Source organism: Ostreococcus lucimarinus, chromosome 6, assembly GCF_000092065.1.
Source record: "Ostreococcus lucimarinus CCE9901 chromosome 6, complete sequence".
In the NCBI taxonomy this organism is placed as follows: Eukaryota; Viridiplantae; Chlorophyta; class Mamiellophyceae; order Mamiellales; family Bathycoccaceae; genus Ostreococcus; species Ostreococcus sp. 'lucimarinus'.
The window spans coordinates 776,511-797,297 of NC_009360.1; the positions used below are offsets into that span (position 1 = coordinate 776,511).

General features: G+C 54.5%; 6 protein-coding genes across 6 annotated transcripts; 3 read left to right on the forward strand and 3 right to left on the reverse strand.

Annotated features, from left to right (window-relative positions):
- Positions 1 to 40: 40 nt before the first annotated feature.
- On the reverse strand, positions 41 to 1,147 carry OSTLU_32381 (predicted protein; the record flags this gene model as incomplete). Its single annotated transcript, XM_001418532.1, has 1 exon — positions 41 to 1,147. One exon carries the CDS (start codon positions 1,145 to 1,147, stop codon positions 41 to 43), a length of 1,107 nt encoding a protein of 368 aa, XP_001418569.1.
- A 219-nt stretch (positions 1,148 to 1,366) lies between these two features.
- Positions 1,367 to 1,822, forward strand: OSTLU_7944 (predicted protein; the record flags this gene model as incomplete). The annotated part of the gene is made up of 1 exon (XM_001418295.1): positions 1,367 to 1,822. A coding segment is annotated over one exon (456 nt), but the record flags the coding sequence as incomplete, so codon positions are not given.
- Positions 1,823 to 2,088: 266 nt separating this feature from the next.
- On the forward strand, positions 2,089 to 4,377 carry OSTLU_41294 (predicted protein; the record flags this gene model as incomplete). The annotated part of the gene is made up of 1 exon (XM_001418296.1): positions 2,089 to 4,377. One exon carries the CDS (start codon positions 2,089 to 2,091, stop codon positions 4,375 to 4,377), a length of 2,289 nt encoding a protein of 762 aa, XP_001418333.1.
- A 131-nt stretch (positions 4,378 to 4,508) lies between these two features.
- Positions 4,509 to 5,762, reverse strand: OSTLU_40909 (predicted protein; the record flags this gene model as incomplete). The annotated part of the gene is made up of 1 exon (XM_001418533.1): positions 4,509 to 5,762. The coding sequence occupies one exon, from the start codon at positions 5,760 to 5,762 to the stop codon at positions 4,509 to 4,511; it is 1,254 nt and encodes a 417-aa protein (XP_001418570.1).
- A 356-nt stretch (positions 5,763 to 6,118) lies between these two features.
- On the reverse strand, positions 6,119 to 19,291 carry OSTLU_40832 (predicted protein; the record flags this gene model as incomplete). The annotated part of the gene is made up of 1 exon (XM_001418534.1): positions 6,119 to 19,291. One exon carries the CDS (start codon positions 19,289 to 19,291, stop codon positions 6,119 to 6,121), a length of 13,173 nt encoding a protein of 4,390 aa, XP_001418571.1.
- Positions 19,292 to 20,182: 891 nt separating this feature from the next.
- OSTLU_32386 (predicted protein) lies at positions 20,183 to 20,785 on the forward strand (the record flags this gene model as incomplete). The annotated part of the gene is made up of 1 exon (XM_001418297.1): positions 20,183 to 20,785. One exon carries the CDS (start codon positions 20,183 to 20,185, stop codon positions 20,783 to 20,785), a length of 603 nt encoding a protein of 200 aa, XP_001418334.1.
- Positions 20,786 to 20,787: the final 2 nt, after the last annotated feature.

Sequence of the window (20,787 nt, forward strand, 5' to 3'; positions counted from 1 at the left end):
GATATTGAATAATAGACAATAGATCCCTAGAAGTGCGGAGCTAGCGTTTGGACGGGTTGATGACGCGACGAATGGTGAGGAATTGCAACGCGTCGACGTAAGCTTGCGAGTTGTGATCACCGATCGTTTGCCACGCCGTGAGCGGCGACTGTGTGATGTCGTCTAAATTCATCCGAAGCTTCGTCAAGACGTCGTCGCCGCCGTACCGACTCAACGTCGGTTTTCCTTGCTCGCCGTCGGCGTACTCGAGCCAATACAAATCGCCGATGGATTCGTACAAGAATCTATTCTTTGTGAACATCCCTTCCCCGAACGTCTCGCGGCGCCAATCGAGTAAACCGCCTATAAAATCGGTTTTCGTCGCCGCGACGAACACGGGATCGGCAGAGAGCCACATCCTTGGAATGACGTCTTTCGCCAACACGTACTGCTTCACCAAGGACGCGCCGCGCGTGAATCCGACGAGCCGCAAAATCTCATCCATGCCAACCTCTGGCTCGTCGTCGATCGACGAACCGGGACCGTTTCCGGCCAATCGATCGTACGCCAACACCGGCGGCGCACCGAACGTGTACACCCCTCCCACTCTCGCCTCTTCCAATCCCAACTCTCTCGCCCTCGCGGCGACGACGAGTCCCATCGACCCGCCGAGCGAGTGCCCGGTGAAATAATACGTCCCATCGAACGTCTCATCGCTCAACCAGGGCACCAGGTCCCTCCAAAACTCCTCCACCATCTCGTACACCCCTTGATGACACACCACCGGCGTTTTTCGATCCTTTCGCAACGCTTGCGGCCATATCTTCGCGATTTGCCACGACAACTTATTCCTATCCGTATCCGGCTGGCTCCACGCCGCGCCCCTGACGACGATGAATCGCGCGTTCCTTTCGACGTCGTCGCAAACGCACCAACCGGTCGCTCCGGTGACGCCTCTCGCCTTGGTCTGTAAACCGTCGTCCGCCATCCACGACTCGACGCCGCCGCCCTTGTACACGAAGTTCGCCATGCGCGCGCACTTCGTCGCGAGCACGCAGTCGTCCTCCTCGTCCTTCGCCGCCGCCGCCGACGACGACGCGTCCGACGACGACGTCGCGCGCGTCGACGCCGTCTTCATCTTCATCTTCATCTTCATCTTCGTCTTCATCCTCGTCGTCGTCGCCGTCGCCGTCGCGCCGCGATTCGCGCGCGTCGTCATATCGCGCGTCGCGGACGTCCGTCTCGCGTCTCGCGCGCGTCGCGTCTCGCGTCTCGCGTCTCGCGTCGCGGAGTGCGGCGCGCCGGCGTCACATCGCGTCACATCGCGTCGCATCGCGTCGTCCCGGTCGCCCCGCCTCCGCAGACCGCGACGCGAGACGCGATGGGCGTGTGCGTGCGCGCGGCGACGATCGATGACCTGCACGCGATGCAGCGATGCAACCTGCTGTGCCTGCCCGAAAACTATCAGCTCAAGTACTACCTGTACCACGCCCTGGCGTGGCCGGCGCTGCTGCAAGTCGCCGACTGCGACGGCGCGATCGTCGGGTACGTCCTGGCGAAGCTGGACGAGGAGTGCGCGGATGAGATACGAGGACACATCACGTCGCTGAGCGTGCTGCGGACGCATCGGAAATTAGGATTGGCGGCGACGCTCATGCGCGCGGCGCACGCGGCGCTGGAGGAGGTGTACGACGCCAAGGACGTGAGTCTGCACGTGCGGGTGAGCAACGAGGCGGCGCTGCATCTGTATCGGGACGTGCTGCGATACGAGCGCGTGGGAGTGGAGGAGAAGTACTACGCGGACGGCGAGGACGCGTATAACATGCGAAAGACGTTTCGGGAGGGCGAGGCGAGGGCGAAGGTGGACGGCGACGGCGACGTCGAGACGCTGCGAACGCGCGTCGAGCGCATGGGCGCGGGCGCGGGACAGAAATCGAAGAAGAAGGGAACGAAACGATAGTTCGCGAGATTGGCGTTGTAACCGCGATCGAACGTCCAGCGCGCGCGCGTTTTCGGTGACTCGCGCGCGTTCGCGGCGGCTCGCCTCGCGCGCTCGCCGCACTTCTCAGCGCGCTCGCGAGTCGCGTCGTCGAGAATCGCGCGCGCGTCATGTCTAGCGCGGCTTTCGAAGAGGTCGGGCTGTGCCCGGAGCTCATCGTCGCCGCCGATCGCGCGGGGTACGCGCTACCGACGCCCATTCAAAGCGAAGCCATTCCTCTGGCCCTGACCGGTGGGGACGTTCTCGCGAGCGCGGAAACCGGGAGCGGGAAGACGTTCGCGTTCGGTGCGCCGACGCTGCAGCTCGTGCACGAAGCGATCGATCGCGAGCGCGCGGATGCGCGCAGGAAAACGACGGAAAAGGCGCGAGACGTGGAAATTTTGGCCAACTCGGCGCGACGGCGCGGTTTGAGCGCGAACGCTCGAAGCGCGACGTGCGCGGTGGATTACGATGCGAACGTCGTGCAGAGCCGAGCGACGCAGAGTTGGGGGGGCGTGCGGGGAAGATTCGGCGCGGACCCGCGAACGGGGGCGGAACGCGCTTTAAAGGTGTGCTTTGAAGTCGAGGCGCGCGACGAAGGGTTGGCGCGATGCGGGTACTCGAGTCGGTTCGGCGCGCTGGACGGTCTCGGCGCGGACGCGCACTCGTACGGGTACGGGGGGACGGGGAAGAAATCGCACAACAAATCGTTTGAGGATTACGGGGAGAAGTTTGGTAAGGGCGATTGCGTGGGATGCTTGCTAGATTTAGAAAACGGCGTCGTGACGTTTACGAAAAACGGCAAAGCGCTCGGCGAGGCGTTTCGATTGAGCGAACAGAGCGCGAAATGCGACGGGTTGTTCCCGGCGGTGTGCGTGAAAAACGCGGAGTGCGTCGTGCGCTTGGTGGAAAGTGAGTTCAAGTACCCGATGCCCGAAGGATACGTCGCGTTCGGATCGCTGCGAGGCTGCGACGCCGTGGACGGCGACGACGCCTCCGCCGGGGACACGCTCGAAGCGGGCGCGCGTAAGCCGCGCGCGCTGATTCTCGAACCCGCGCGCGATTTAGCCGAACAAACGCACGAGTTTTTCGTGAACTTTGCGTCGGAGTTTCGCGATCCCACGCTCGTGCCCGGGTTGTTCATCGGCGGCGTGAAGGAGGGACCGCAGCATCAGCAATTGCGCGACGGCGTGGACATCGTCACCGGAACGCCGATTCGCATCCTGGAGCTCGCCATGAACGGTAAGCTCGATCTCAGCGCGTGTCGTATCTTCGTCTTGGACGAGGCCGACCGCTTGCTCGACACCGGCAATCAGGCGCCGATTTTGAAGCTCTTCGAGCGCATGCCCAAGCACGCCGAGTCCTCGGCGCAGCGATTACAGGTGATGCTCTTTTCCGCCACGTTGCACTCGCCCGAGATTCGCAAACTCGCCGATTTTCTCACCGTCAACGCCACGTGGGTAGATTTGAAAGGTAAGGAGGCGGTGCCCGAGACGGTGCATCACGCCCTGGTGCTCGTGGACCCAGCAACAGAGGACGTCGAATCGCTCTCACCCGCGGCGCCGACGGATCGTCTGCACTCGCTCGCGACAAAGCTCGAGGGCGACGACGCCATGAGCGAGTCTATCAAGCGCTTGAAACCGCACATCGTGCGTAGAATCATAGATGCGCACGATATGGATCAGTGCTTGATCTTTTGTCGAACGAATTTCGATTGCGACAACTTGGAAAAGTTTCTCAACGAATGCGGCGGAGGGAAGAGATTCCGGGGGCCGTTGGTCGGCGGCGTCGAAGGAAAGTATTCGTGCTGTGTCCTCGGAGGTTCGCGCCACATGGATGAGCGGCGTCGAAACTTACAAGCGTTTAAAAATGGTGACGTGAGATTTCTGATATGCACCGATGTCGCCGCTCGAGGGCTCGACATTAAGAACCTGCCCTACGTCATCAACCTGACGTTGCCGGATCGCAGCGAGGACTACATCCATCGCATCGGCAGAGTAGGTCGGGCGGACACGATGGGTCTGGCGATTTCCATTGTCGCCTCAAGGAACGAGCGAGTGTGGTATTGCACGAAGAAAGGCTACAAGCCGTGGTTTGAGCCGAAACCTGAAGACGTCAAGCTCACGTCTGACGGCGGACACACGATTTGGTACGACGAACCCAAACTTTTGAAGGACATCGAAAAGCGTATCGGTGCGACCGTGACGCCACTAGGGCCGAATTACGCGCTACCGGAAGCATTTGGGATGCACGGTGGCAAAGACGCGTACGGAAAGGCTCGCGATGAGAAACCAAACGAAGAGTTGAACGCGCACTTGGAGGCGTACGCGCCGAACGTTCGCGCGTTGGCGGTTTTGGAGACGAAAGTGCAGAGCTCGTTCTGGGATCTCAAGCGCAAGTTCGCGACGCACGTAGAATAGATGTATCGTCTGTGTTTTCAGAATCCTTCACGCGCGCGTTCAGCGCGTAGATGTAGATGTAGAATTGTTATAGCAAAATTGTCCTCGAGAGACGAGGCAGAACTAATGAAACTCGTTGCATGAGCTCAGGTCTAATCGATTGACACGGCCGAAGCCATCCCCATACCGCTGCCGATGCACATGCTGACGACACCGGTCTTCGCGCCACGTCGGTGCATCTCGTGAATCAGTGTCGCGAGACATCTCGCGCCTGTAGCGCCGAGCGGATGGCCTAACGCGATGGCGCCTCCGTTAACGTTGACTTTTTCAGAATCGAGCCCTAACTTTTCGACGCAATACGTCGCCTGCGACGCGAAGGCTTCATTTATCTCGTACAGGTCGACGTCATCGACAGTCATGTTCGCCGCACTCAGCGTCGCGGGAATCGCGATCGCGGGACCGATGCCCATGAGGGCTGGGTCACAGCCGACGGCGGCCCACGAGCGCCAAGTCGCCAAAATCGGCAAGCCGCGCGCCTCTGCGTACGATCTTCGCGCCAGAACGACGGCGGCGGCACCATCGGAAACTTGCGATGCGTTGCCCGGCGTCGTGCTGCCGCCTTTCTTGAACACAGCCGGGAGTTTTGCGAGCGATTGAACCGTTGTGCCCTCTCTGATACCGTCGTCCTCCGACACGATGACGTTTGCGCCGCCGCCGGCGCCGGTTTTGGGATCCGGAGCGGTTTTCGTGTGAATGGGCACGATTTCAGCCTTGAATCTGCCGCTCGCGCGCGCGTTTGCCGCGCGCGCGTGGGATCGCGCCGCCATCGTATCCTGCGCCTCGCGCGTGATCCCCCACTTCTCCGCCACGTTTTCGCTCGTGATGCCCATGGGAATCAAGCAGTTTTGCGCGTCGCTCGACGACGCGATTCGCGGATTAATCCCGCCTTCCCACTTCATCGGATTTGCCGTCATCGTCTCCACTCCCGCACCGATTCCCATATCGTAGTACCCAGCCTTGATTCCCGCCGCGATGTCCGCGCACGCCTGCAACCCCGACGAGCACTGTCGATTCGTCGTTCGCACCGGCACCTCCTTCGGAAACCCCGCGAGAAACATTCCTATCCTGCACTCGTTAGCCCTTTGACTCGACGCTCCCAGCACCGATCCGACGACGATGTCCCCGACATCGTTCACATCAATTTTCCCTCGCGCCACGCTCGCTTGCAGCACCGCGGCGATCAAGTCATCCGCCGGCGTCGCCGCCAATCCGCCTCGCTTCGCTCGCGTGATGGGCGTTCTGCACGCGCTCACGATGACGACGTCATCCGGCGATTTGGCGAATCCCTGTGCGTCGATGCGCGTCGTCAGTCGAGCGTCCCGCGGCCGTCGCGCGCATTCATTCATTCATTCATTCATTCATTCACGCGTTCGCCGCCGTAACGACTTTTCGCGACATCTTTCGCGACGACGCGACGACGCGACGCACCGATGCGGCGCCGCGATACGACCCGAACGAGTTCGTCGCGGACGCGTTCGCGCCGACGTGGGCGGCGATGGATTTCACGCGACGGTTCGCGGCATCGACGCTCATGATCAGGATGACGAAATTTCGATCGCGCGAGGGCGAGAGTGCCGACGGGACGGGTCGGACGCGCGGGGACGACGACGACGACGACGACGCGCGAACCCGGCGCGTTCGAACGTGGCGCGTGAAATACCGATGGTGTGATTATTTAAACACGAGTGAGATCGACGTCGGATCACGCGTCGATGTTTAAGACGCACGCGACGCCGCGTAAGATCCACGCGCTCGCGTGCTCGCTCGAGGCCAAGTCGGCTTGGAAGACGAGACCGCGACCCATGGCGTCGCGACGACTTTGAGTGAAGTACACGGGCGCTTTGAAAGCGTTCGTTGTCGATGAGGAGGAGGAAGAAGAGGGCATCGTGGTGCGTTCTATCGGGACGAGACGCAGGATGGGGAGCTCGCGCGCCAAGCCGCGGTCGCTTGGATGCGCCAGGACGCGGCGTTCGGCGTCCCAAATCGCGCCTTCGAGAAATAAACCCGAGATGTAACAGCCTATCTCGGGTTTGGCGTCGATTTCATCCGCGGAAACGTACGGGGTGACTTCCGTATACATCGTGCTCGCGTCTAAAGGCCAACCACGAGAGCGACACGCGGTTTGAATGAGTGCCGCGATGTACGTTTCCGGGCAGTGTAAACCGCTGAGCCAGATGACTTTTGGTTCGCCGTCGACGGCCCACGACTTGTACTGCTTCTCCCGCGTCTTGTACCACGTCATCCAAGATTGTACGTCTTTGTCTGTCGGTGGCGCGACACTTTTCCACTCCTCCGGTAAGCGCCCGCGCGAGAGTGAATCCGCGACGGCGTCGAGTTCTCGCGACATGCCGATTTCCCCACTCAGCGCCTTGACGAGCTCTCGCAACGAGTGTCGAAGCACCAGCTTTAACGCGTTGTGACGCTCAATCTCCTGGAAGAGTACCACGGTCGTCGGCGATGGAACTTCATCTCCGCGCTGACGCTGGAGTTTTATCAAGTCAAACTCGAAATCTTCGTTCGTGACGACGTTTAAGATTTCGTTGACGATGGCGAGCAAGGCGCCGTTTCCATCGCTCGAGCCAGCGCTCTCGTCGTTCGACGAAGCCGAAATGGAGAGTTTACTCTGGAGCGATAAGACGTTAGACCATAACGCTTTCGCTGCTCGTGTAGAGTGTGCGACGTCTGCGTTGGCGTGAAGCCCGAGTACTTCAGGTGTCTGCGCGTCTGGAAGTTCATCGATGACGCGCGATTGCTCGTCGTACGAAGATTCCGGCGGCGGCAACTCATAACGAACTCGAGCTTCTTCGTCGGCGTAAAACATGAACTTGTGAAAGCCATCAAATAAGAAATCGCCAAAGTACTCGTCCAGATACGCGCTCAAGATACGTCGATCGTAATGATCGCTCACGCGTCCACCGTACATGGCCTCACCTATGAGATATTTCAACGCCGCCCACGGAATCATTCTCGAGCCGCCGCCGCCGGTGTTCACGGCGGCAACTTTGTTACAATAAGTCTTGATCAAACTGAACGAAATTCGAAAATCGGTTTCGTTGAAATCATACGCAACGTTCCATCCGAGCTTACCGTACTTTCGTCGCTCTTGCACGGCAGCGTGGAAGAAGGCCAGCACGTACGCTAAAGATCTAAAGAAAGGGTTCGCGCAACTCCCCAAGACGTCTTCGGACAATCTCGCGTACGACGCCTTCATGTTCATCTTGAGCCCGTCGGGGGGTTCTGTGACAACTTTGAGACTTTTTTGCAGAATACCGATCGGGAACGTTTTGATCGGGTCGGTGGTGAGCCACAAACGGAAGTCTTTGTGCGGGTTCGCCAATCCGTCGACGACTTTTTCGAGCGCCGGCAGCCATTTGGGGAGAAGATGACAGTTTTGCAACATGAGCCACAAACCTCGCGAGGCGCACGTAAGAATAAGTTCCTCGGCTTTAGGTCCCATGCCTTGCCCAAGGGCCATGAACTTCAGTTTGCCTCCTGCCTTGAATCCCATCGTTTCTCCCAACGCAAAAATATCAAACGCCGGATCTGCGCCAGGGGAGAGAATGAACACCACAGGTGTCTGCGCGGAAGACAATTTAAATATGCTTTCGTAGTCTGAAATCGGAGGCGTTACGTATCTTGAACCCATGGTTTCAGTGATGTAGTTCGACACCGCCACCGTGACTCGATCTAATCGAGCGCAACGCAACAAGCATAGGCGCTCAAAACTGGACAGCGACGCCGAGTAACCATCTGGAAGCGCTACGGATTCGGGTTGTTCGCAGTCGTACCATGCGCGCCACGCATCGGCGTTGGACGTGATTCGATCGACGATTCCGTTTAGTGTTGCGCACTTGTCGTCATTAGCCGCGATGTGCTCGTCTAAATGCATTAAATCTTGCCAACCACGTTCGGACCACCATGGAAGCGGTTGCGAATCCCCGGAGGCGGCGTCAAGCGTGACGTTGCCCTTGAGGAAGAATCGTAGGAGGTTGCCATTCAATCGTCCATCACCGTCTTCGATTCTCGTAGTCATTTGAAACGAAAGCGCGAGTTTATCGCGCTTGAACAAACCGAGACATGCAAATTTGTACACGTCGTACGTCAACCTATCCACAAGATCACTCAAGCGCTCGTCCAGTTGATCGCGCACGGGCGTGACATGAAGCGTGTTGCAGAACACATCCAAAAAGCTCGAAAGTGAGTACTCGTACATCGCGTTGAGATTAGAGAGCGCTGAAATGACGAAGAAGAGTATCGCGCCGCGCTTTGCTACGGGAGAGTAGCACGACTGTGCCTTGTTTAACTCTTTCGCCGAACGCGCCGCCGCCACGAGCTTTTCAGAAATCTCTGTAGACTTTGTCTTCGCGCTCTCGAGTGTTTCGATGAGCTCCACGTTATCAACGATTTCACCCTGTGCGGTGGACAACTCATAAAGCAACGTGTCTTCGAGTTTCTTCAACAGTGCTCGATTCGCGACGGTTTCCTTGACGAGTTTTTCTCGCTCTGTTTCAAGATCTGGGCGCTCTTGCTTCACCGTGACATTCAAAAGTTGCTCTTGGAGCCCGAGCTCAGTGACAGAGTAGTTGATTATAATCGTTTTACCCGTCACATCTGGATCGTAATGGGGATTTGGAAGTTTCGTCGTCATGTACAGGCGGAAGTTGTCGTCCCACTCAACTTCAGAATCGCCAAGCTTGATCATCTTCGCTCCGTTTGGAGCGTAGTAGAAACTCTTCTTCAGCACCGGGTCCAAAACGGGATCAATGTACTCGCCCACGTTTTCTATCAAGAATGGTAAACCATATTCAATGGCGAGCTCGAGTTGTTTCAAAAAGTCTGCGTCGGTCTGACGTTTAATCTTACCTTCGAGCTGCGCGCCCTCGCGAGATTTGATCCACTTTACCGCTTGCATCTGCGGATCGATACACAGCGGGAATCGCTCGGCGCGCATGGTGAGTATACCGTTTTGTACGCTAAGCTCATCACCTGGCAACCCTTCGGCGAGCCAAGAATTCATTTCGTTGTCATCTGTGAGTAACGCTTGGAGTCTGAATGGTTGACTCAACGGTATGCCGAGCTCCAGCAAATTCTTCTCAAGATGATCGTGAACGAATTGTTTACGAAACTCGTACGTAAACGTTCCAGCGTACGACAAGAACGCGGAAGTGATCAAACAATCGCCAACAAGTCGCTCTTTACGGGAATTCAGTTCTTGCATCTCATTCGTCCATCTGACCTTTTCGCTCGACAGTCCCGAGATGAGTCGTTCGGCGGCGGCGAGACGGTTCGCCATTAGCTCGGCACTTTCCTTCAAGTCTTGCTGACGCGCGCTCTTCTCTTCGAACTGCGTGCTGAGTTGCTTTAGCTCGATCTGTAAGCTCTTTAACTCAGACTTCGTTTCAACCAATTCGCGTTCTTTAATCTTCAACGTCTTCTCCGCGTTTGCGACGGCGGCGCGCTTTGGATTCACCATGCGAGCAACTTTGTTGTAATTAATCATAGCAAACACCCATTTCAGCAGACCGGCACCAGCAGTCGAAATCTTCATCACTTCATCGGGCTTGAATTTTGAGTCTTTTGTGTACTCGCGAATGGCTTTCATCTGTTTTTCTTTGATGCCATCCTTGTCAAACTCGACGAGAGATCTTAAGAAATTTGTATCTGCCATCATGCCTTTCGCTCCAGACCACGAGACGTTCGGCAGTCCTTTGAGAATCATCACACATTCACATACTCGCTGAACCGCGATGTTTGGCTTAGAAAACGATCGGATTTCGGTAATCTCGTCCTTTTTCAGATTATTCAACGCCGCGGCGGCTTCTTCGAGAGCAGGGATTGCCGCCTCTAAGTCTGCCTCAGCTTCCGTCTTTTCCTTCGCGATACGCGCTGAATCATTGATGAGATCTTCTTCTTTACTCGTTGCGTTAGCTGCTTTAGTTTCGACTTCCGCCGTGCGCTTCGTGATGCGATCTAGTAAAGCATCACACTCCTTCGCTTGCTGCGTGACGACGATTTGCGCGTCGTTGAGCTTCGTCCGCATTGCGTCCACTTCGGTGCTCGCCTGTATTAATTTGTCGAGACCACCACGCAAACGTTTGATTGAAGTTTCAATTGACGCGCGCTGCGTCTTAAGCATTGCTTCATAGGCGGCGATAAAGTCCAAATAATGCTTCGGAGTGACGTAGTTGTGTCTCTTCAGCTGTGATTTGAACTTTTCGTTGAGAGCAATCGCCGAGCAGTGCGTGTGCACGACGTGCACGTTAATCTTCTCCGCGAACTGTTCTGGCAAATCTACGTTTATGAGTAATGAAGTGCTTACTTCGAGCAATGCTTCTTTCGGCCATTCTGTGAACCAGTCGATAACAGTGTTGTTCACCAATCCGGGGAAGTTTCTGCAACGGTGACGCAACGTATCGCCGACGGGAGACATGGCGAGGACGATGTGCAAGTTCTTTCGGCAACGCGAAATAAAGTATCGCCAACCTTCATCGCGCGTGACAGAAATTTTATTCGCGTGCAAATCGTCACGAATCGCATTCACCAAAGCGTCCTTCTCTTCATCGGCGAACAACGCGGGAACCGTACCCGTGGTGAGCATGTTGTTGATTAACTCCAAAAATCCTTCCTCAACGACGTGGTTGTCGGTGAAAAGAAACATCGTGGGATGATTTTGCACCCCAAGTACGTTGTATAGCTTTTTCAAGTCCTCCCTGAACGACTCATCGTTGTAGCCACGCGTCAGCGTGATCTCAAACACTTCACAACCCGCCATATCAGCGGCGAGATGCGCGAGCGATTGTTTGCCGCTTCCGCCGACGCCGACGAGAAGCGCATGTCCATTTTCTGTTCGAAGTACGCGATGAATACGCGTGATATGCTCTAGCGCATGATCAAACAAGACTAGTTTAGTCGGTGCTGAGCCATCGCTGAGTTTGGCGTTACGACGATTGATGAGGTCCTCGAACCAAGGTTTGATGGTGGCGTAATCGCCAACGTCAGCGTACGAGCGTAGTCGACTAGAAGGATCGACTTCATCTGACGATCCACTTCCATCGATTTGTTTTAGTGGACTGTAGTCGGCGAATAAAATCGGGTTGGATGTGATCGGCGAAGTGTCATCAGTACACCCATGGCGAATAAGTGACGATACTTTTCCCAGTACGAAGTCGCGATCTTTGTCCGCAATCAACCTATCGTGAAACACGCGAATCGATTCGTTTCGCCACAGGCGCAAGAAATCTGGGGTGTTTCGAACTTTTGCTGACGTCGCTTTCGACATGCCCTCGAACAAGCGACTTAAGTCGCGAAGGTTAAAGATGTAATGAAATCGGCTCGGCGTCGGCAAAAGTTTGGAGACGACGCTCTTATATAAATCCAAAGTCATATCTACGACGAGTTCGTGCGTCCCGGGCTTGAGAGCCAGCGTTTTTGACGTATTCGTTATGATTGAACCATAAATTACCTTAAGATTGGTCTCATCCGGGGTCTGCATTTCGAATACTTGGAACATTGAAACAAAGCGTGGGTCCACAACGCTTCGTGCGCCGCCGGGATGCCCCATGGCTGCGATGTACTGAATATCCTTCATCTGCAGCCAATTCAAATCACGTCCGCGGTCGTACGTGCCTCCACGGCCAATCATGAGTTTTAGCAACGCGATTGGTTGTTGCGTACCGTACTTATCGACGGCAGGCATGTTCAAATCGTCCACGAAGCACAATAAACGCTTGCCGACGGGTGGACCCACCGTGTCCTTCGTGCGCTTGTCCAGCACATCCATGAGCGAGCTATGCACATCATTTGCGGTCGTACGAGAACTGAAATTCATCGTCACCGTGTTCGTCTTTCCATCTTGCAATCTCTTTTGTAAATAGTTCTTCACGACAACAGTTTTACTTGTTCCGCTATCGCCGGTGAGAAGCGTATGCGCGTCACAAGAGCACATGAGGTCGATTAACCAGTTTGTGCGAACCGTGTGCGCGGTTGAAACCAAGAGCGACGAAAATGGAGTGTTTGGTGGCACCTCGAGTGGAGTGGTGAGACTTTTCCATTCGTACCACGTGTTACGAGTGATATCAAAGCCATAATCATACAACGTCGCGCCCGCCGGCAAAACGTTGCCGAAATTGGCGAGTCGCCTAACGAAGTCATCGAATCTCGCACGATCAGAGTTTCCAGACGTTTCAACGATAGTCGCACCGAATGACCACACTAAGCAGAAGATAAAAGCCGATTCGATCGCCCGAACGTAGTCATCATCCTGGCTCGTCTCCACGTCGCTGGTGGAGTCATCGAGAGCTTCCAAAAAGCTTTGCATCAAAATGGTGAACTGTTTTACCACAGATATCACCGGTCGATCGATCGACGTTCGCACGATTGAAATCATTCGCCCGTCAAGTTCTGTGCCGTCGTAGCAAAATGCCGTCATTCTATCCATGTACTTGTCAAACATACGCAATAACGTTTCGCGGTGCTTGGCGCCGACACCTTCGGACCAAGTCTTGAGGAACGGTTTGAAGCCGAGATTCTTGGGGTCTACGTACACCATTCCGCAACGACTTACAGTGGCTGGAGAAGCATACTTTAAGTCGGCCACCTCAAACAAAAGCTTGCAATGGTCTTGAAGACGAATCCGCTCACCGTTTGGCAACGTCAGTAGGCGATTATCGTCCATTACGCTATTCATATTTTCGACCCAAACTGCGTCGACATCGCCATCAAATACTATATACTTGAAGTCGTTCTCACGTCCAATAGCCATCGGTTTGTTGCACTCGCGAAAAATATTCGAAAGAAGACCATCAGTCCAATCTCGCGTATCCGGATCCAATTCGCCATAGAGTTCGGCCACCGTTTGCGCTTTTGGATTTAGAGTGTACAACTTCGTATTTCGACCCATCGTAGTTTGCGCGCGAGCGATTGTTTCAAGCATGACAGACTTACCTCCACCAGTCTCGCCGACTAACATCGTCGTATGCCTCGTCAACATAGTCTCATACAACTGAATAATTTTGTCCACTTGCTCGCCCGGGCGCGTCAACACTTGATAGCCATGCTTGGCCAAGTCTTGTTCAATGACATCGTTGAGAGTAGGATATCGAACACGCGGGCAGTCTAGTCCAGGGAATAAATCGGCGATCAGACCCAAAAAGAGTGGGACATCGTCGAATACAAACTTTGGCAGATTCATATCCCTCAACGCTCGCATGAGAACTACCTCTTCGGCGAGCTCGGGCGCATCGCGCTTCAGCGCGCCAGCCATGACGAGCACCGATTTAAGCGCGCGTAAACCGAAATCATAATGCGATCTTTTGCTAAGTTGCTCTTTAGCCAGGCGGTACAGTATCGTCATCTTCTTCGCGAGAGCTTTCGCCGCGTTGAAACCTTCGCTAAAGAGCATAATTTCACAAATTTGCTCCAAATCCGGCACAATCATAGTAACGGGGCGGAACAGAGCCTTCAAGTTATCCGGAAGTTCGGTTCTACCCGCATACCCAGGATTCATAGTGATGAAAATACCGGTGCGTGCGTCGCAATTGATTTCTTTTCCTTCAAACTGGAATCGTGACAAATTGTGCTTCAACGCTTCTTGAATCTGCTTAATTTGCGATGAGACGACGGACAGCACCTCAGCCTCAATGCGATTGAACTCATCGAAGCATCCCCACGCGCCGCACTGCACAAGACCACTAAAAATGGCCCCCATAGCTTTGTAGTCTAATCCTTCACCACAATTGAACACGACGCAAAGCAAAGCCATGGACTTTGCCAAATCCTTTGTGGTCTCCGTCTTTCCTGTGCCCGCGGGCCCGCTCGGGGCACCGCCGAGTCTATACGTCAGCGCCGTAGTGAGCGTGATATAGCAGCGGTCAGTTAGACCAGTGATTACGAGACGCCCATTCAAACCCATGTACTCGTAACCATATCTGAATTCACCACTGCACTGATTGATGACGATGTCGTCGCGTGCCTTGTCCCACTTGAAACGAAGTTGCGACTCCCACGCAAAATCTGACTCATCTAAAACAGAATCTCTAACGAAAGAGTCGATGATGTCTCGCGCGTGGACGTCAATGATGATCAACGTATTCACTTTTTTTCGTTCGCACGAGCTAAGCTCGCCTCGAACCATTTTCGTGAGAACCTCGAGTTGCGACGAGAGCTTGTCGCTGTAATTCCGCATGGCGAGTTTATCGCCCGAGCGAATCGATTTGAATACGTTTTGCACTTCCCAGGTCCACCAAATTTGCGACCCCACAAGGGTGATCATTCCAAGCTGTTCTTTTATCCATTCTTCACGATCGCACGTCATGTATCGCGCGACTCCATACTTGCACAACGCGCGTAAGGTTGCCCGCATCTCTTCTTCGACGGCAGACATCCAATCCTCAACAGGGCCTTGAATTTTTACGGGCGACTTGAACTTGAACGATTCCCCCTCTGCGGACGTAATCCCGACTACGCACGCTTTATCAGACGTAAACGTCAGCTTTGCACAGTTGTCAAACAGCTTCAACATGTGCTCCTGAATTAGTGTCGGATCGGCAGCACCTAAAATTGAAAGCAGCTCCTCGTCGGAGATGAAGAAGAAGCGCGGAAACGCGTCCCGCTTTGTGTCTAAATATTGACTCAAACTCTTTTGACATATCTCCAGCTCCTCGCGAAGGTTCTTCAGCGTTTCTAAGCGCCCTTCGGATTTGCACATGTCTAAAACGAATTTAGTCTTCACAGTTTCCGCCATGAGTTTGCGTATTTCAGTATCGATGTTGTCAAAACGATCAGCTTCCTCAGGAAGCTGCGTGCGTATGTCGTCTGAGCCACCAAAAATGCTGAGTAAGTACATCCAACGTTGCTGCGTGTCGATCCACACCTGTAGAACATTGGCCACTAATGCGAGCGTTCCTTCCCACTCGCGCACGCTTTCGATGAGCGGATCAGCATACCGACTTGCCGACATACTCTGCAAAGTTAATCCCGTGTCTTCGAGCGCGAGCGTAATTTCTTCCACGGCGCAAAGCACGTACGTGGGCTGCGCGTGCTTCTTGCTTTTGCCTTTGGAGTAAGGTCTAAGATCAAAGCGCATTTCTCGCCATGATCGATCGATCGCGATTAAGTCGTTTTCAATTTTTAGCTCCTTCTCTGCCGCCGCTGTAATGTCCATGATTTTTTGCGCGTGCGCGTGAAGTTTCATCTCACTCAAGTGTCGCATCGAGAGTTGCGCGCTCTTTACGGTTTCGTCGTCAAAATCAACAGTCTGAAACACAGACTTCCAGTGACGAGGTCGAATTGCATCAACTTTCAAGCTTTCGATGAGGTTCAAATCAGTTTCGATGTCGTCAATTTCTTCCCGGACAGCCGCAAAGAGGCGATGCGAATGAAGACTCTTCGGAAGCGTCGAGAGCTGCGTTCGACCAAAAGCCACGACAGAGGCGTACACGTTCGCGACGACCAACTCTGGAACGAGCGTTTCGTAAAATTGTCGCAACTGACCTCGATACGCTCGTTGACATTCGTATATCTTTGCCATGGAATCCAAATCAGTTTTTGCTTGCTCAAGCGATTCAAACGAGCATTGATCGACGCCAAAGACGCGCTCACTGTCTCTAATATCGGCCAATGCATCCAATCTACCGAGAATTTCTTCTTTAAACGTCTCAAAACTTTCGAAGCCGGCGTCTAAATTTAGCAAAAGATCGGCGCATGTCGGGCCTTCAGCCTTGAGCCTGTTCGCGAAGCCATCACATTCCTCCTGAAATAGGCGCGCCGTTCTTTTCAGTTCCGTCTTGAAGTCTGAAATCTTCAACGTCATGCCTTCGTAAACACGTTCGGCGCGCGCGCGGAGCTTTTCAAAAGATGGAATCGTCGCCGATGCGCGCTCAAGATCAGAGGGATCGTGTTCTATCCTGTATTTCATTCTCACGGCAAATCGATCGTTCACTCCACTTGCCGTCACTTCGGTCGCGGTGTTTTCGCGCACATCTCTGACCGTCTTTACCAGATTCTTCATGGTGAGGAAATCACGTGCGTCGACTGAAAATGTATTCTCGCATGCCGCCATGTGCTCGTAAAGGTCATTCAGGAGTTTGACGTCAGCATGATACGTCGCGGCACCGATGTCTTTGATCCACTGAGCGCTCTTGTTCTTAATGAGGGTGGTCAATTTGTCGGCTCGCACCCGCACAGCGCCGATGTCCACGCTCGCGTCCTCATCCATGGCTTTCATGACGTCCTCGTATCTAAGTAAAGCGCGTTGAAGACTCAATGCGTTCATATTTTCCGTATGTTTTTCGATCACGAGATCTTTGTCGTCTTTCCACACGGCTTGGTATCGCTTCCACACTTCCATCTGGCGGCGGATTTCACCCGCAAAGAGATGTGAGACGTTGCTCAAAGAGCTCATCGCGTCGCACACGCGTTCGTTCGCTGAAACCTCATTCCCAAAGTTGAACGCATGAGTCACCGTGTTTGATGCGTCATCGTCGAGTTCTATGGCAAGTAAAGTGGAGAGGCTCAAATCTGAGCTCGAAGTTGCTCGCCGCGTGGGCATCCCCACACAAGTGCCGTCCATCCATCGGCCGAGCACTGAGGCGGCATTTGCAATGGATTTCGCCGCGTATGCAATGGATCGAATGAGCTCTTTCAACGGCGGTTCGCACACGATTTCTCCCGCTCGCAGAGTTATATTTAGTTTAAACAGAGTGATGTTCGAAGGGAGCGACTTGTCAAAATACTCCCTTAATCGAAGAATGTTCCGCTCCGCAGCGAGAACGAGAGCGTCGTAAATCTCGCTCTCCCAATAGGCATAGTATTCCCTCAAATGCACAACCTTCCCGGTGCGTGTGCCGAAAACGATTTCTTCGACACAAAGCAAAAGATTCATGATGTTGACGTATTCCTCTCGCACTACCGAAGCCGTTTTGCTGCATTGCGCGGCGAGTTGAGCGAACAGTTCGCCGCTTTCGCGCTCAACGCCGGATTTTGACAGTGCTTCACAATCGACGAATGATGAGACCGAGATCTTTTTCACTGACCGCTCTAGATCGCCAGCGTGCGTTCGCACGCCATCTATAACAGTTGTAAAGTCCTTAAGTTCCGTTGTGTACGCCGCGACAAAGTCAGGAATACCCAAAGAGTTCCAATTATACGTCTTCAGTCCTCGATGAAGAGACGCGCTATTCAGTACCGCCACGCGCGTGCGGAAGAGTTGACGCTCCAGTGGTGACAGTGAATCGAGTACGTCGCGACGATGAGCGAGCATTTTACTAAGCGTGCATCTATAAGCGCTGTATTTTTCGCTTTGCAATGCCACGCCACGCGCCTCTGCTGGGATGTCGAAGCCAAGTCGTTCCAGATTTCGAGTCTCCTTGATTAGGCTTGTGAGCGCTGGGTGGAAATTCATAATCACGTCGTCCCCACTCTCATTCTTCGATAATATAGGTTGCATAAGGCATGATGTCAAAGTAGAGTCTATTTCTTCTTTCCAAGTTAACACGCGCTGCTTCTCGTAGTTCATGATAAGTTTTGCCAAGGCTAAAAACTTTGCGTTCACCTCTTGCGCCGCCGGCGTGTCGCGAATACCTCGTTGATCCTCGACGCACGCGTTGAACGATTTCATGGTAACTCGCAGCTTGTAAAACAGTGATCTTACCCAATGAATCGATCCACTTACGGTTGGTTGGTCGCGATTGAGCGGTGGTGAGCGGCGGTGACTGTTGAAGATGTGCCGGGTCGAATCGATCTCGCGAGAAAATTGCTCAAGGACGTCTTGCATCTTGCCAAGAATTTGACTGTTTAGTGTCATACGCGTCGATCCAGACAGTACTTCGTCGTCGTCCGCGTGCATTGTACTTTTCAGCTCTTGAACGAGCGCGAACGCTCCCGCACTACTGCGCAACCTCTTGAAGCATGCGTCGATGAAGTTACACAGCGCGCGTTCGATGCGCGTCTTTTCCATCACGAAAGACTTGTGCATCGCCTTCCAACTCGCTGCGTTCGCCGAGTCGAAGATGTCTAGCTGCGACATTTCAATTGTAAGGCAAAGCGCATCCACTCGCGCAGAGATTTCGTCCACGCCGTCGGCATCGAGAGTCACTGCTTTGAGACGCGGACTGAGAAACGTGCGGAAATCACTCACTACGATAACCATTTCGCTGAATTCCGCACAAACGTCCGCAACGTAATCCGACTTCATGAACAAGCGTTCGCGATCAAACTCCCACCTTGAATCCCTATTTGAACGTTCGATTTCTTCTCGCGCGTTCAAATATTCGCTCTTCCAAGATTCCATAATCGACTTTGAGAGTTGTACGTCGCGCAACGTGGCGTGCGCCCCAAGTCCGCTCGACGCTTGGGCAAACAGTTCCTGGTAGTTTACCGATTCGCGAACACGATGAATGAGCGCATCTGACAGGCGTTCTAATAGGGAACCCATTCGAGAGTCGTCACTGTAGTGGTGCGAAATTACCCAAACCATTCGAAGTGCGCGAAGCGTCGGCGCGATGGCGCGGAGCACGTCCGGCAACAGCGCCTCACTCAACACTTTGAAATGACTCTCGAGCGTGGACAAAAACTTGATGTTGTCAGCACTCACGCTGTGTAAGTGTGTGATTTCTCCCAAGAGCGTTTTAAACGCCGACGCGACGTTGCGCACGCGAGACGAAAATTCATCGACAGAAGCAGTGTGCTTCGCCGCAAATCGTTCCAGCACGTCCAACACAATGTCCATGCTCGGATCGGAGAGCTGCGTCACCAAACCTGACAAGTCGTTATGTCGCGCGCGCCACAGACGAATCTCCACTAGCGGTCCTTCGTTTGCCCCTGCACATTCTTCCGTGATCACGCTTTCGCTTTCGTTCCTCGTCTTCGCCGCCGACATCACCGCGCACCACTCAACCGCCGCAGCTTCGAGCTGACGCACGAAAGCCTCGTCTTCACACGCCTTGGCGGGATCGATGTCGCAGAGTGCACGACCCGACGCCCCGCCCGCCTTGACGACGCTTTTCAGTGACGCCTCTGGACTCTGAACTGGGGCGTTTACGCCTTGAATCCCATCCAAAAACTCCCGCACATGCTTCGCAAAGGATTGACTCTCCGTCGACGCACTCGACTCGAACGCGGATACGAATGAGCACTGTAAAGTCGCGTGAAGCTCGTCCATCGACGCCCCGTGCGGAAGGAAGCCGTACATCGCACTCCGCAAATCATCGAGTCCGATCGAATTTTCGTCGTTCACGCAGTCCGGACGCACGATGAACAACACAGGCTGTTTTGGATCGCACTCGCCGTCCGCGACGAGCTCGAGCCGAGGTCGCCGAGGCGAGTCTTCCCGCGCGCCTCCATCACTCTTGACGACGCCGGCGTTCGTCGAGTCCGCGAGCGCGTGCGAAGTGATGGAGGACAACGTGAGTCCATTCATCGTCTTCGCCCTCGCTTTCACCGTCGAAGTCGCGCGAAGCCGCAGCACGAGCACGTCCTCGCGTCCGCAATCGAGAAAGTCCAAGGTCTTTGCGCGCGAACCGTCACCGAACCCCACGACGTGTTCGTCGATGTCGGCGTCGACGCACGACGATGCGAGACGAAGTATAAAGGCGACGCGCGCATCTGGTTCCTCGGCGCCATCCTCGCCGTCGTCTGCGCACGTCATTCCGCGTCGAAGAATGCGCGACGACGCACGCAAAGACCTTGGACTTTGCTTTGACTGAGAAAAAAGACGATTCGGCTAAAAATAAAACACGCACTGCATTCAGCGACGTGCGGCGCGCGGAAGATGATTGAAGAATTGGAAGCGTACGCGAAGGAGAGCAAAGTGGATGATTTATTCCGGGATATGATGACTGGGTGTTTCAAGAAACGACCGAGCGCGCCGGTGACGTACATCTTGGAGTACCTCGCGAGCGAGTACCCAGAGGAGAGTTTGACGCACGCGCGCGCGTTCGTAGACTTGAAGGATGGGATCACGAGCGCGAACGTGGCGGTGGACGAAGACGAAGACGGCGCGCACGATGTTGTCGTTGAAGATATCGATGAAAAACATGAGATCGTCGAGGCGCCGCTGACGTCACCCAAGGACGTCCCCGCGAAGGCGACCGACGTCGTCGCGGAGGCGATCGAGGACGTGGCCGTTGAGGGCGAGATATTACCGGACGAAGCACAACATCTCATGGCGCCAGAGGAGGGCGCACACGTCGACGTCGTCGTCGATAAGCCCGATGAGCGCGTCGAGGAGTGCGAAAGTGTCGCCGAAGAGCCCGTCGACGCGGACGCAGGTGAGGAAGAGCAAAAAGAAGAACCACCCGTCGTGACGCCCGCGAGTGAGGAAGCTGTCGAATCGATTACGAATGCGGAGAACGTGGAGGATGCACCAAACTAAAC